This window comes from Littorina saxatilis, linkage group LG9 (assembly GCF_037325665.1).
Source record: "Littorina saxatilis isolate snail1 linkage group LG9, US_GU_Lsax_2.0, whole genome shotgun sequence".
Taxonomy (NCBI): domain Eukaryota; kingdom Metazoa; phylum Mollusca; class Gastropoda; order Littorinimorpha; family Littorinidae; genus Littorina; species Littorina saxatilis.
In genome coordinates this window covers 15,012,328-15,029,281 of record NC_090253.1, presented here as the reverse complement: position 1 = coordinate 15,029,281, position 16,954 = coordinate 15,012,328, and the positions used below count along the sequence as shown (strand labels likewise).

Sequence of the window (16,954 nt, the reverse complement as noted above, 5' to 3'; positions counted from 1 at the left end):
AGCTTTTTACACTTTACAATTCCTTCCAGCCTATTGTCTATCTGTTTCAGACTGTTTTCCCCCAAGCTTTTTACACTTTACAATTCCTTCCAGCCTATTGTCTATCTGTTTCAGACTGTTTTCCCAAGCTTTTTACACTTTACAATTCCTTCCAGCCTATTGTCTATCTGTTTCAGACTGTTTTCCCAAGCTTTTTACACTTTACAATTCCAGTTCCAGCCTATTGTCTTTTCTGGGCCATGCTGAGTGACTTCCTAATACAGTACATGTATTACATGCGATTTTCCCCAACACCCTACCCCTTCACCCCCCCCCCCCCCCCCCCCCCCCCCCTTCCCTATAAGAGGACACCTCCCAAGAAAGAACACCTGTTGTCTATGTGTCTACTATCTTCACCAAAATATACCTGTCATGACAGGCCACCTGCAATGCAGGGACACTTTGAGACCAAGGGGTGTCCTTTCAATGCAGGTACCACTCAAGCAACCTTGCACATACTGAGCTGCAAGGTCAACCAGAGGTCATACAAAATTGAACTGAGTGCAGACAGAGGCTTAGTGGATAAGATGCCGGCTTCCCTTGCGGAAGGTCGCAGGTTCAAATCCCGGCTGCACCTAATGGGTTAAGGGTAGAAATTTTCCCCATCTCCCAGGTCAACTTAATATGTGCAGACCTGCTGTTGCCTTATCCCCCTTCGTGTGAACACGCAAGTGTAATCCATGTAGGGTTTGGTTGGTTTTATAGAAACAAAAAAATATCCAGCATGCTTCCCCCAAAAGCAGCGTTGGCTGCCTAAATGGCGGGGTAAAAACTGTCATACACGTAAAAGATGGTGGGAGTTTCAGCCCATGAACAAAGAAGAAGAAGAAGAATGCTATGCTAACTTTGTTTCTCTGTCCCCAAAACTAGAGTCTATTTGGGACATGACGTGGTTATATGCTAAGACAGAAGAAGAAGAAGAAGAATGCTATGCTAACTTTGTTTTTCTGTCCCCAAAACTAGAGTCTATTTCAGTATTTGGGACATGACGTGGTTATATGCTAAGACAGAAGAAGAAGAAGAAGAATGCTGTGCTAACTTTGTTTCTCTGTCCCCAAAACTAGAGTCTATTTGGGACATGACGTGGTTATATGTTAAGACAGAAGAAGAAGAAGAAGAATGCTGTGCTAACTTTGTTTTTCTGTCCCCAAAACTAGAGTCTATTTGGGACATGACGTGGTTATATGCTAAGACAGAAGAAGAAGAATAACTTATTTGTATGTTATCTCTCCCCCCCCCCCCCCCCCCCTTTCAAGCCATTGTAAAGTGTTTCAAGCTGTGGAGAAGCGCTATATAAATGTTCTATTTTTGTTATCATTATTATTAACTGAGTGCCATATTTTCACACAGATTTGACGGATGATGTAAGAGAAAGCACTCACCTCTGATGAAGACCTGTGTCGTAATCGAACATGTTGTAGTGGTGCTTGACGTACGGGACGTGAGCCACCACCAGCTCTCGGTCATCAAAATGGCAGTAGCGCACAGGGTGTCTAAAAATGAGAGAATATTCCAACGGTCCAGCACTGCTCGTAACTAAATTATTTCATTAGATCCCGTCGACCCTAAAACAAAATTTCATTTCTAAAATCACAAGTCAAGTGCTCTACCAACTGTGCTGCCGGGTCCCCTTTTTCCTTTCCATCTTTCTTTATTTGGTGTTTAACATCGTTTTCAACCGTTCAAGGTTATATCGCGACGGGGAAAGGGGGGAGGGGGGGGGGGGGGGATGGGATAGAGCCACTTGTTAATTGTTTCTTGTTCACAAAAGCACTTATCAAAAAATTGCTCATGGGGCTTGCAACGTAGTGTACAATATATGACCTTACTGGGAGAATGCAAGTTTCCAGTACAAAGGACTCAACATTTCTTACATACTGCTTGACTAAAATCTTTACAAACATTGACTATATTCTATACAAGAAACACTTAACAAGGGTAAAAGGAGAAACAGAATCCGTTAGTTGCCTCTTACGACATGCTGGGGAGCATCGGGTAAATTCTTCCCCCTCACCCGCGGGAGAAAATAAAAAAATTGCTCCAGGGGCTTGCAACGTAGTACAATATATGACCTCACTGGGAGAATGCAAGTTTCCAGTACAAAGGACTCAACATTTTTTACATACTGCTTGACTAAAATCTTTACAAACATTGACTATATTCTATACAAGAAACACTTAACAAGGGTAAAAGGAGAAACAGAATCCGTTAGTCGCCACTTACTGGATGCTGGGGAGCATCGGCTAAATTCTTCCCCCTAACCCGCGGGGGGTCCCTTTTTCCTTGATCCCCCTAATACGTAACCCTCCCAATCAGGTGAAATGAACTGAAACTCATACATCTCTCCCACGTTTACCTGTTGTTCATTTCCCACAGCTTGCTGGCCATGCGCTGGTCCCACACAGACACGAAGCCAGCCTCATCCCCTGACACCACCTTCCACTCGTCCATCTGGACAGTGGTCACTGCCGCCGAGTGACCGATCAGCGTCATCATGGCATACTGGGCCGCTCGTGTGTCATACACTCGCACCCTAAAAACGACAAAATAAACATCAGTGCACTTGTCTTAACCTTTCCGCTGCTTGTAGGATGTCAGCTGATGTCCCAGGTAACTTCAATTAAGGGGCAACAAACCGGTTTTTTTGTCTGTTTGTTTGCTTAACGCCCAGTCCACCACGAAGGGTGATATCAGGGCGGTGCTGCTTTGACATTTAACGTGCGCCACACACAAGACAGAAGTCGCAGCACAGGCTTCGTGTCTCACCCCGGAAAAGTCACATTATTCTGACACCGGACCAACCAGTCCTAGCACTAACCCCATAATGCCAGACGCCAGGCGGAGCAGCCACTAGATTGCCAATTTTAAAGTCTTAGGTATGACCCGGCCGGGGTCCGAACCCACGACCTCCCGCTCACTGGGCGGACGCCTTACCACTAGGCTACCGGGTTGCGGTTCAACAAATCGTTCATTAAACAACAAAGAAGAAGAAGATCAAACAAACAATGTGTGCATGTGTGGTGTATTCATTTATACATCAAGGGCACCATGTAAGTTCTCAATTCAAGTAAATGCAGGTAATGTTTTGTATACAAATATTTACTTGCAGCGATCAGGTTAAGCAAGTGTTACCAAAACGTTCACTTTTACTGTGGTCACCACTTCTGTGGCTGACTGGCTACCGCCATGTCATACACTCGCATCCTAAAAACAACAAATACTTTTAAGGCTTTTACAGAATAAAAACAAAACAAAGTTGCAAATCAAGAAAGGCTTTTTCAAAGACACACATGGCTTAATGCTGAAAAGCATTCAAGGGTGTTAATAAAACGTTCCTCACTTCCTGTCTCTGCTCCCTGTGACGACCTGACAAGGAGGACTCTCAGCGACGTTGACACACAGGACGCAGGCTGTGTGACCCATCAGAGTGGACGAGATGCTCTTCGTCATGATGTCATACACGTTTACCTGCCAACAGACATACAAATCTGCAGTTCACACTAGGTACGATGTGTCTGGAAACACCTCCGCGCGGAGGGGTTTTGCGCCCAGCGTAGCAAAGATAAAGAGGGTAAATTTTCTCGGCTCGCGCGGTGCAAGCACTATATGTCTCTTGACTGAGTTACCTCATTATAGTCCATCTAGTCCATCAACTTCACAGTGATCCAGTGAGCTGTCTGTAGATATGTGAGAAAAGTGGCATACAGTGGAACCCCCCCCCCCCCCCCCCTTTTAAGACCCCCAATTTAAGACGTGCTCCCTCCTTTTTCAAGACCCTGTTTTCTCAGATTGTTCATAACCTCAGTAAGTTTACCCCCATAGTAAGACTTCCTCCTTTTTAAGACTCAGGTTTTTTAGGTCTTAAAAGGAGAGGTCCACTGTATGCAGTTACATTATTACAGTACATCTAGTCCATCAACATTGGGGTGTGCACGTTAAAGATCCCACGATTGACAAAAGGGTCTTTCCTGGCAAAATTGTATAGGCATAGATAAAAAATGTCCACCAAAATACCCGTGTGACTTGGAATAATAGGCCGTGAAAAGTAGGATATGCGCCGAAATAGCTGCGATTTGCTGGTCGATGTGAATGCGTGATGTATTGTGTAAAAAATTCCATCTCACACGGCATAAATAGATCCCTGCGCCTTGAGTCCGAGTCTGGAGATACGCGCGCGATATAAGACTTCATATAACATAACATCAACTTAACAGTGATCCAGTGGGCTGTCTGCAGACATGTGATAGCACATTAGAAAACAAGTCGCGTAAGGCGAAATAACAACATTCAGTCAAGCTGTCGAACTCACAAAATGAAACTGAACCCACTGCTTTTTTCACCAAGACCACATACTCGTAGTTTCATCAGGCCACTGCTCGTGGCAAAGGCAGTGAAATCGACAAGCCATGCAGAATAGTGCGGTAGTGGTCGCGCTGAGCAGGATAACGCGCTTTTCTGTATGTCTATTCTTTTTAGCTCACTGAGTTTGTTTTCAATTCAAACATATCATGTCTATCTATATGTTTTTGGAATCAGGAACCAACAAGGAATAAGATGAAATTGTTTTTAAATCGATTTCGGAAATTTTATTTTAATCATAGTTTTTATATTTTTAATTTTCAAAGCTTGTTTTTAATCCGAACATAACATATTTATATGTTTTTGGAATCAGCAAATAATGACAAATAAGATGCAATTGTTTTTGGATCGTTTTATAAAAAAATAATTTTAATGATTTTTAATGACCAAAATTATCAATTAATTTTTAAGCCTCCAAGCTGAAATGCAATACCAAAGTCCGGCCTTCGTCGAAGATTGCTTGGCCAAAATTTCAATCAATTTTATTAAAAAATGAGGGTGTGACAGTGCCGCCTCAACTTATACAAAAAGCCGGATATGACGTCATCAAAGGCATTTATCAAAAAAATGAAGAAAACGTCTGGGGATATCATGCCCAGGAACTCTCATGTAAAATTTCATAAAGATTGGTCCAGTAGTTTACTCTGAATCACTCTACACACACACATACACACACACACACACACACACAGACACACATACACACATACACCACGACCCTCGTTTCGATTCCCCCTCTATGTTAAAACATTTAGTCAAAACTTGACTAAATGTAAAAAGTAGCATTCTGGAATTTTTGGATACTGTCTCTGGGTCATCAAATAAAGTTGACCAGTGTCTGTCCTGGCTTGGATTCGAACCTGTGACCAGAGGATCACAATTCCACCACACCCTCCAAGACCAACAAGTTGATGATATTCATTTTTACAATTTTAGTGATCTTGACAAAGTGTGAAATAAGAACTCAAGCAGAACAACTGCAGTGTGTAACAATATTCACCGATGACATAAAAGACAGACTGAAAGTAAACCACAAACCCGAAATCCCCCCCCCCCCCTCCCTCCCCCAAAATTGAATATGACTGCCTGAAATGGCAGGGTGAAAAAGGCCCAACATGTTAACGCCCACCAAAAAAATCCAAACTGCATGCATACAGGAGTTCCATTCCACTAACCCAAAAAATATTTTTTGTTTGTTTGTTTGTTTGCTTAACGCCCAGCCGACCACGAAGGGCCATATCAGGGCGGTGCTGCTTTGACATATAACGTGCGCCACACACAAGACAGAAGTCGCAGCACAGGCTTCATGTCTCACCCAGTCACATTATTCTGACACAGGACCAACCAGTCCTAGCACTAACCCCATAATGCCAGACGCCAGGCGGAGCAGCCACTAGATTGCCAATTTTAAAGTCTTGGGTATGACCCGTCCGGGGTTCGAACCCACGACCTCCCGATCACGGGGCGGACGCCTTACCACTAGGCCAACCGTGCCGGTCCCAAAAAAGAAGAAGAAATAAGACCAACCAGTCATGTAAAACCCAAACAAACAAAATGCAACCAACCCTAATCCATGCGACGGTCAAACCTGTCCATAATGACCACCCAAGGGACGGACCATAAGTGGTCCTTATAACCAGGTGGTCGCTATGGAAACGTGAAGTACATGGGGGGAAAAACTCTTCGGGTATTTTTTGGGAAGTTCGTAATGGACAGGTGGTCATTATCAAGAGGTGGTCGCCAAGACAGGTACGACTGTACCAGTAACCCCTCAACCAAGCAAACCAAACAATTATTTCTTACCCTGAAATACTGAGCCGGGCCTGTGTTCAGTGTGAATCCAACCACCACTTCACTTGGGTCGAGTCTTGCGTCAATGCTGGTCACCGGTGCGTCGATGATGTTGTGAAGCTCCAGCATGTCGAAAGAACTGGCGATTTCTCTGTCATACACGGCCATAACGTTGACAGTGTAGTTTGTGGCGATGGCTAGGGTTGCGGTAAGAGAGTTGGATGCGGCCAAGTCGGTAGGTTGGAGCCATGTTGTTTTCTTCACCTGTGGCAAAGGTAGAGAAGAAAATGAGCTAGCTTGTAATTTGGTTTGCCGTTTGTAAAATTAAAAAACAAAAGATATTTTACTACTCACCGATACAAGAACAGCACAAGACGGTACAAATTTTCGCTTATGAAAGCTTCACACTGACATATTTTGTAAAATTAATCAAAAAGTTAAACGCTGGAGCTAAAAACACACCTGCAAACAATTGTACACACACTCCAAAACGTACAAGTATCTATACAAGTTATGCCACACACACAACAAACAGACAGACGGACAGATTAGTTTTACAACCTCATCATGCAGACACTGTCAGATAACAGAAAAAGACACAGAGAGGCAGAGGTAGACATAAACGGCCAGACTGACAAATCAACACATAAGCATACACACATAAGCATACACGCACGCATGCACTCTCTGTCATGTGCACCGACACATACACAATAACAACTAGTGACAGTGTACACTACATTGGGGTGTGCACGTTAAAGATCCCACGATTGACAAAAGGGTCTTTCCTGGCAAAATTGTATAGGCATAGATAAAAATGTCCACCAATTATATGGAATAATAGGCCGTAAAAAGTAGGATATGCGCCGAAATGGCTGCGATCTGCTGGCCGATGTGAATGCGTGATATATTGTGTAAAAAAAAATTCCATCTCACACGGCACAAATAAATCCCTGCGCCTTGAATATGTGAGCGATATAAATTGCATAAAATAAAAATTAAAAAATTTAAAAAATTCAAAAATCCCTGCGCTTAGAACTGTACCCAAGGAATACGCGCGATATAAGCCTCATATTGATTAATTGATTGATGAGATCGCCCACAAAAGATCATTAAAGTTGTATTCTTTTGATGCCGCCCCATACACACACCTACGAACTCACACATCCACACACACACTGTCCATCCTACTCCTTACTCTGGTACCCAAGCTAGAAAGTGAAAGCAACTCCAAAATTAAACTGCATGCAACAAACAAAGGCTATCTTGACACCTAAATTACATTCTACTCTATCTTTAAAGCTCTCCCTCCCTCCCTCCCTCCCTCCCTCCCTCCCTCCCTCCCTCCCTCCCTCCCTCCCTCCCTCCCTCCCTCCCTCCCTCCCTCCCTGCAGTCCTTTCCCATCAAAAATAAAACCCCAAAAAGAAAGAGTTCTACTTACCGTGGAATCAAACGCCACCTTGTTCTTCAAATGACCTTCACTGTTGCACACAGTGTGCACCTGCACGAAGGGGCCATTGCTGATGGCAAGGAAGACCTTGTTTTGATTTTCCCACAGCTGCAGAGAGGAGGGCTGGCGAGCACTCCCTTCGCAGGTAAAGGTGTACTTTGGCTCTGTTCCTTCTTCGTTGCTCCACACATCCACAAACCCTGAACAGAATGAAAGCTTGTTGTTAACTGATTGGCGGGGATATAGCTCAGTCGGTAGCGTGCTGGGGCCCTGTAGCTCAGTTGGTAGAGCACTGGACTCGTGATCGGAAGGTCGCAGGTTCGAATTCGGGCCGGGACGGACACGGGTCAACTTTATGTGCAGACCCAGAGACGGTATCCATCTCCCACCCCTGTGTCATCACAATGGCACGTAAAAGATCTTGGTCATTCTGCCATAAGTGCAGGTGGCTGAATACACCTAAACACGCAGACACCTGGGTAGCGCGACTCCGTTGCTGCTAGCTTTCCACTGGGAGGAAGCGACCCGAATTTCCCAGCGATGGGACAATAAAGTAATGAAAATGGAAATGAAAATGATTTGTATCCAGTTGGCCGCTGTCAGCGTGAGTTCGTCCCCACGTTCGGCGAGAGATTTATTTCTCAGAGTCAACTTTGTGTGCAGACTCTCCTAGGTGTCCGAACATCCCCGTGTGTACACGCAAACACAAGACCAAGTGCGCACGAAAAAGATCCTGTAATCCATGTCAGAGTTCGGTGGGTTATAGAAACACGAAAATACCCAGCATGCTTCCCCCGAAAGCGACGTATGGCTGCCTAAATGGCGGGGTAAAAACGGTCATACACGTAAAATTCCACTCGTGCAAAAAAACACGTAGTGTACATGGGAGTTTCAGCCCACGAACGCAGAAGAAGAAGAAGAAGAAGAGATCGGGGAGTCCAACAAGAAGGCTTCCACTGTACTTTGGACGGTGGTTGTTTTTAGCATCTATACATGTACACAATCGTATGCAAGCGCACACATACACACCCTGTCTATGTCTTTGTGCACATGTATTTGTTTGTTTCTGTGTGTGGGTGCGTTCGTTTCGTGCATGCATGTGTGTGCGTGCATGTGTTTGTGCGTGTGTGTGCATGCGTGCATGTGTGTGTGTGCCTGCATGCGTGCGTGCGTGCATGTGTGTGTTTGTGAGTGTGTGTGTGTGTGTGTGTGTGTGTGTTTGTGTGTGTGTGTGTGTGTGTGTGTGTTTGTGTGTGCTTGTCTGTTTAATGAACACACCATGGCTGTAAGTTGCCGCAGTAACTTTGTCACAAGTGGCAACATGAAGCACTTCATTGCTTATAGTTCCTTCCTCTTCAGATTCGTCAATAATGAGAGCGGTGCTGCTGGGCTGAAAGATGCATGTCTCTCCCGACAATACATCCCACATCTTTGTCTCGCAATTGCTGTAGCTGCTCACAGATTGAAGGATTGTTAGTGTTACACACACACACACACACACACACACACACACACACACAATCACACAGTCACACTCACACACAGTCACACACACACATACACACACACACACAATCACACACAGTCACACACACAAAAACCCACACACAAACCCACACAGTCACCCACACACACACACACAGTCACATTCACACACACACACACACACAGTCACACACACACAGTCACATACACACAAACAATAGGTGGCAATCAGAATACGACAACCAAAAGACAACCAAAAAAAAATGGCGACAACCATTGTTGACTTTTTTTCACCATTATCGACTCAATGTTTGCAATCAAAATCTTTTTAATCAAGGCGTCAGAGAAAAATCCAGCATAATATAAGTCACTGAAAACAAATGGTAAAGACTTCCTGCAGCACCAAGCGATGACAAAAACAGCAAATACTGGACCCCCAATGACTCAGTGTAAAGAGATTATGAATATGATGCTAAATACGGGATTTTTAAGTGTCTACCTAGTTTCAGTTAAAAGAAAGAACAATCACCCTGCAACGATGGTTGACCTGTGAGAGTGGACAGAACAGAGTACTCCCCCTTTAGCATGATGAAGGTTGTGCAGCTTCCCCGTACGATTCTACAAAGAAGAAAAAATTCAAACAAGAAATTAATACTTTGTTGTGATTGTGATTAGATTACAAACTTCTTACAAGACTCTGCCAAACAACCAACAGTATGACCAGCAAACAAATTCATTCAGCTTCCAAGCTGTATACAGGGCGGAGAAATAGCTCAGCCGGTAGCGGCGATGGCTTCAAAACCAGTTGTCTCTATCGGCATGGGTTCTATCCCCACATTCGGCGAGGGATTTATTTCCCAGAGTCAACTATGTGCAGACTCTCCTCGGTGTCCGAACACCCCTTTGTGCACGCATTCACACGATAAAGAACCCAAGTTCACAGCGAACGTCTCAGGGCTTTGAAACATGAATACACCCATGCATGCAGGAAGGAAAAAGAAAAAAAATGGGTAGTGCCATACTTCTTCTTCTGCATTTGTGGGCTGAAACTCCCACGTACACTCGTGTTTTTTGCACGAGTGGAATGTTACGTGTATGGCCGTTTTTTACCCCGCCATTTAGGCAGCCATACGCCGTTTTCGGAGGAACCATGCTGGGTATTTTCGTGTTTCTATAACCCACCGAACTCTGACATGGATTACAGGATCTTTTTCGTGCGCACTTGGTCTTGTGCTTGCGTGTACACACGAGGGTGTTCGGACACCGAGGAGAGTCTGCACACAAAGTTGACTCTGAGAAATAAATCTCTCGCCGAACGTGGGGACGAACTCACGCTGACAGCGGCCAACTGGATACAAATCCAGCGCGCTACCGACTGAGTTACGTCCCCGCCCCGTAGTGCCGTACTGTATGGCAGCTCACAAGACTTTATGAAATCTTATCTCATCTTATCTTATCCCCTTTAAGACCTTCAAAAATGTGGAAAAAATTTAATATAGGTCTTAAAAGAGATGAAGTCTTAAGATTATAGAGGCTATGAACACAAACTACTAGAGCAGATAACACGTTCTAATAATTCAGAGAACCTTCCAGTTATGCTCCAAGGTATGTTTGATGACGCTGTATTGACGGACACGACTTTTCCAGTTGTTGTATTGGATGGTCAGCGTGTCCTTCTCAAAGCCTAGCTTGTGGCAAATGTGGCACCACAGGAGTTCATCTTCCGCTAGACTGCACCAGCTTTTGCTCACCTGACACAATCAGTCAAAGACATCCAAAGTTATACAGGCGAACACCCCCCCCCCCCCCCTCCATCCCCTTTTTAAAACCTTCAAAAATTTGAGAAAATCGGGTCTTAAAAAGGAGGGAGTTTTAAATTAGGGGTAAATTTATTGAAAGGTAATCTGAAAAATCAAGGTATTAAAAAGGAGGAAGACTAAAATTGGGGGGTCCTAAAAGGGGGGGGGGGGGGATTCACTGCAACAGCAAATAAGATAATGATCTTTCTTCGAGTAGTTTTAGTTTTACTCAGATCTGTGACAGTTTATTTCAGAGCAGTTTGTGTTGGTTGATGCAAATTCCGCAGCAATTCAGCTAGAATGTGTATGGCACCCTAAAAATCCAATATTCACACACCATTTTTTTAACGATTGCAACCCCTGTTATTTTAAACAAGCCCATGAAAAGGAACAATTAGTTACTGTGATAAATTCATAAATCAAATTGTGTACTTCCTGGGATCAATTTATCAACCATTGAAGCAACGGTAGGCTTTTCAGTTTGTTTGTTTGTTTGCTTAACGCCCAGCCGACCACGAAGGGCCATATCAGGGCCTTGCTGCTTTGACATATAACGTGCGCCACACACAAGACAGAAGTCGCAGCACAGGCTTCATGTCTCACCCAGTCACATTATTCTGACACCAGACCAACCAGTCCTAGCACTAACCCCATAATGCCAGACGCCAGGCGGAGCAGCCACTAGATTGCCAATTTTAAAGTCTTAGGTACAGTGGTACCTGCGATGAAAGGACAGCCTTGGGACCAGCCAAAAGTGTCCCTACATTGCAGGTGGCCTTTCATGACAGGTATATTTTGGTAGAGATAATATAAAAAAGGACAAGAGAAGGTGTCCTTTTAAGGGTGGTGTCCTCTCATGGGAGGGTCCACACATCGCAGGTACTGCTGTATGACCCGGCCGGGGTTCGAACCCACGACCTCCCAATCACGGGGCGGACGCCTTACCACTAAGCCAACTGTGCCGGTAGGCTTTTCAGTGAACACAGAGAAAAAGGGGAAGACCGAGCAGAAAAGAGAAAGAGAAAGAGGGGGAGAGTTTGTCACACAGTGTAAGGCTAGAAGTACAAGGTAAGACTAAGACAAAGTCAAAGATAGAAATTATTAAATCTAATGTTTGCTAATTGTTTATACAGTGGAACCCCCCCTTTTTTAAGACCTTCAAAAATCTGAGAAAATCAGGTCTTAAAAAGGAGGGAGTCTTAAAATGGAGGTAAATTGACAGAGCTTATGAACAGAAAATCTAAAAAAGACAAGGTCTTAAAATGGAGGAAGCCTTAAAAGGGGGGTTCCACTGTAGCTTCATTAAAGTTACTGAACTTGCCACGTCCAGGTACACGCAGCCCCTATGGCTTTCAGTCATGCATCAGACAGCTATCCGCTTGCATAAATACCAAGTTTGATTGACTTTCGTCCAAGGAGTCAAAAACTGCAATTTTTGTTGCGAATTAATTTTGGTTTTTCTCCGGGCAGGAAAATTACGTGTGGCCCTCGACCAGACTCACATCAGGTCCCACATGTGAACTAATTAGGTCAAAAGCCTACAAGGAAGTCTATTAGTCTCGACGAGAGTGAGAATTCTTTCTATTTTGGGTATTTTACGTCAAGACACTCTGTTTAATTACGTACGAAAATTATCACTTATACAAGGACACAAGAGACTATGCAGTCTGTTCATCACATGACTATATAATATATATAATATATACTATACTATATACCTGAGCACAGCGGCAAAGATCCACAACATCAAGATGCCAGAAGATCTTGACGGCAACTTCTCTGGGTACGCTGATATCAAAGAAAGGAATCTCGTTGATTTCATCCTGCAGCAAAACCAAAATTACATGTAATAAATTATCACACTTGCAACACTACATAATGTATCATGTACAGGTAGACCGGCACGGTTGGCCTAGTGGTAAGGCATCCGCCCCGTGATCGGGAGGTCGTGGGTACGAACCCCGGCCGGGTCATACCTAAGACTTTAAAATTGGCAATCTAGTGGCCTGGCGTCTGGCATTATGGGGTTAGTGCTAGGACTGGTTGGTCCGGTGTCAGAATAATGTGACTGGGTGAGACATGAAGCCTGTGCTGCAACTTCTGTCTTGTGTGTGGCGCACGTTATATATATGTCAATGCAGCACCGCCCTGATATGGCCCTTCGTGGTCGGCTGGGCGTTAAGCAAACAAAACAAGAAGAGCAAACGCTCGATCGAGTCACTTTCGCAGTTCTGAATATTATATGAGGCATCAGATGGACAGGAAGAAATTGCTATTCACAACACAATGAGTCACGTTCACATAAAATTTGAGCCCGGTCACTTTTATAGTTTCCGAGAAAAGCCCAACGTTAAGTTGTGTGTTGCCGAACAGAAAAGGCTAGTTATCTCCCTTGTTTTTCTGATAACGTTCGTAAAAGGCTACAGATGTAAATACTTTGATGTAAAGAATAATCCTACAAAGTTTCAATCACATCCGATGAACTTTGTCAAAGATATAAAATGTCTAATTTTTCCTTTGACGCTGACCTGTGACCTTGAAAAAGGTCAAAGGTCAACGAAACCATCGTTAAAGTGTAGAGGTCATTGGAGGTCACGACTAAACAAAATATGAGCCCGATCGCTTTGATAGTTTCCGAGAAAAGTCCAACCGTCCGGCCGGACAGACTAACACTGACCGATTACATAGAGTCACTTTTTCTCAAGTGACTCAAAAACCAAAAAAATGTACAGGTATCTACCACAGTGAAACCCCCCTTTCAAGACCTCAGGTCTTAAAAAGGAGGGAGACTTAAAATGTGGGTAAATTTACAGAGGATATGAATTAAGTAGAAGTGCAACGCCAAGGCACTGCATACCCCAGCGAAAGACAAACCTCTCTCTCTCTCTCTCTCTCTCTCTCTCTCTCTCTCTCTCTCTCTCTCTCTCTCTCTCTCTCTCTCTCTCTCTCTCTCTCTCTCTCTCTCTCTCTCTCTCTCACACACACACACACACACTGTGACCGTGGCACACACACCGCACCCACGGCACACTGGCACACACACACCCCAAGTAACACACGTACACACACACACACTCACCGTCTCACACGCACTCACTCACTCTCTCACACACACTTCATACACACAAACCCCCCCATACAGCGTACATATAGACAGACGGACATACACACCTTTACAAACAAACACACATACACTTACGCACACGTCCACCCACTCTCTCTCTCTCTCTCTCTCTCTCTCTTTCTTTCTTTCTCTCTCTCTCTCTTATACAAACAGACACCCACCCACACACATACACACACATACACACACATACACACACACACACACGTGTACATAGGCACGCACGCACACACACACACACACACACACACACATTGACTCACACAAATCTCATACACACAAAACACACACTCATACGCACATAGACCGGCACGGTTGGCCTAGTGGTAAGGCGTCCGCCCCGTGATCGGGAGGTCGTGGGTTCGAACCCCGGCCGGCCGGGTCATACCTAAGACTTTAAAATTGGCAATCTAGTGGCTGCTCCGCCTGGTGTCTGGCATTATGGGGTTAGTACTACAGGGGCGGACGAGGGGGGGGGTCACAGGGGGCACGTGTCCCCCCCCCCCCCCCCGAAAAAGAAAAAAAAATTGGAAAGCTGATTGTATGACCATTTCTAAGTTCAAATGGCACCAGATGGAACCATTTTGCTTCTTTGGGCCAAAACATTTTTCGGGGGAGCATGTCCCCGGACCCCCCTAGCAAATTCGGGCGCTTCGCGCCCATCACATTCACTTTCGATTCAAAGTGCACCCCCCCTTACAAAGCAACTGATCCGCCCCTGTACTAGGACTGGTTGGTCCGGTGTCAGAATAATGTGACTGGGTGAGACATGAAGCCTGTGCTGCGACTTCTGTCTTGTGTGTGGCGCACGTTATATATATATATATGTCAAAGCAGCACCGCCCTGATATGGCCCTTCGTGGTCGGCTGGGCGTTAAGCAAGCAAACAAATACGCACACAGACGGACACACACACCTTAAAGACATATACACACTCATACACACACAAACATACACACAAACTCATGCACCCACACATTAAAGCACACACTCTCTCTCCCTCCCTCTCTCTCTCTCTTTCTTACACACACACACACACACACACACACACACACACACACACACACACACACACACACACACACACACACGAGTACAGACTCATGTATGTGCACACACACACACACACACACACACACACACACACACACACACACACACAAACAGTAACACTAACAGACGTGCACAAAATGAACACACACACCGCGCGAGAGAAAAAGACTACAGGGAGGCATGACGTCATGATGTTGACGTCAAAGACTTTCGACCGTGACGTAATCTTCTTACGCGAGCTTTATCCATAGACTTGGAAACTACGGAATTTCTACCCGTCCAAAGCGGCCTTGGGTGGCGTTTGCTCAAAAAATGGGGGCGCCTATTTTACCCACCGTATTTTTGTTAGTATGGTCCCAATTTTTGGTGAACTTCCATCTCCAACTGTAGCCCGTAGCCGGGCACAACGAATCCTTCTTTATCATGTATTATTCGGTATGCACATTTCTCAAGTCGATTACAGTATAGCGTTCGTGGGATACCTCCAGCTTCGCTGGGATAACAAATCCGAAAAACTAAGGTCTTAAAAGTTAAAAGGGAGGAAGTCTTAAAAGGGGGGTTCCACTGTAATCACACTTGAAACACTACTCAATGTATCATGTACAGGTATCTACTAACACTTTAAACAAATTCATCTTACCTGTGACTGTTAATTAAAGGTATCAAAACAGTTGATGACTTGATCAATGATAATCATAAAATAAATTTTAAAAAATATTATTTTTATTTGACAAGAAGATTACATTGTTCTTTTTTTTACATAAAAATGAAAAGGTAATTTGTAGCATATTAGTTATTACATGTATATATTCTTACACTAAAGCAAAAGTAAAGGCAATAACCCGACTGTGAGTGTGTCGAGGTTTATGCATGGTCACACTCAGTGACTCACACTACGTAAATCTCAAACGGACGTTCTTGTTTTAGTATGTGATGTCACTTCCACGGAACTAATTCGGGACAATACCAATGTAATATATAATATCTTACTCTCGGCTTATTTGAAACTTACATGTTCCAATCTTCCATCATGCAAACCAACAGCCAACCATACTAATTACTATTGGAAACTTTTTTTTTTACAACACAGTCATTAATAATAATATCAGCTTCAGAGAGCCACTTACAAGGTCTGCAATGAAAAGGTCAAGATAATCCTTTCCTTCCTTCTTTTCCTGCAACTCACGAGGGGCCACGTCCTCCTTTTTGGTTTTCTTTGGCAAATTATTTCCCTCACCACGGGTCTCATCGTTTGCAGAAAAGTAAGTTCTCTTGGGAGTGACACTTCCAGTTTTCTTGTCTGACAAATCAACACCGCTCCTTCTCCTTTTCACACGTTTCGGTCCTTCTTCCGTGGCAGCACGACTCAGTAATGTGGTGAGGATGCGAAAGGGATAGTACGTGGCTGACAGGTCTACTTGCTGGTCCAAAATCTGCTGTGCTTGTAACTGATTGGCATTGTATTCAAACGGTTGATCCTGCGCAGGTAAAACAGGACCAGCGTCGTCGTGAAATCTGTCATCGCCTTTCTCCAAATTTGCCTGATCAGGGACAACGTTTGATCGCTGAAGTTTATCACCAACAGTATCTTTATCAGAAGAGGTATCCGGATTGTCTTGAAGTTCGTTCAACCATTTCCGCCTGAATTTGACCAAGTCGTCCTCCATATCGTCCGTTATGCCAGTTCTTAAGTTAACCAAATGACAGGTTGATTAAAAAAACGCAATCAGGGCCATATCCACGGCAGTACATCTAAGAGAACGTTATCAAACGTCGGAAAATGAAACTGAGAGCTGGCAGCCGCCATGATGTCAACATTATTCAAGGGACATAATTCTAACTGAAAATTCACT

General features: G+C 44.2%; 1 protein-coding gene across 1 annotated transcript in view; it reads right to left on the bottom strand.

The window, feature by feature from the left end:
* LOC138975364 (F-box/WD repeat-containing protein 8-like) overlaps positions 1 to 16,913 on the bottom strand; it is an 18,745-nt gene extending 1,832 nt beyond the window's left edge. Inside the window, exons 1-10 of the mRNA XM_070348024.1 lie at positions 16,229 to 16,913; positions 12,643 to 12,747; positions 10,712 to 10,876; positions 9,655 to 9,743; positions 8,919 to 9,091; positions 7,632 to 7,840; positions 6,202 to 6,453; positions 3,380 to 3,507; positions 2,396 to 2,572; positions 1,422 to 1,532 (exon numbers count right to left, since the gene is read on the bottom strand). Coding sequence (XP_070204125.1) covers positions 1,422 to 1,532; positions 2,396 to 2,572; positions 3,380 to 3,507; positions 6,202 to 6,453; positions 7,632 to 7,840; positions 8,919 to 9,091; positions 9,655 to 9,743; positions 10,712 to 10,876; positions 12,643 to 12,747; positions 16,229 to 16,768 — 1,949 coding nt within the window. The 5' untranslated portion in view covers positions 16,769 to 16,913. The remainder of the gene's footprint in view (positions 1 to 1,421; positions 1,533 to 2,395; positions 2,573 to 3,379; positions 3,508 to 6,201; positions 6,454 to 7,631; positions 7,841 to 8,918; positions 9,092 to 9,654; positions 9,744 to 10,711; positions 10,877 to 12,642; positions 12,748 to 16,228) is intronic.
* Positions 16,914 to 16,954: the final 41 nt, after the last annotated feature.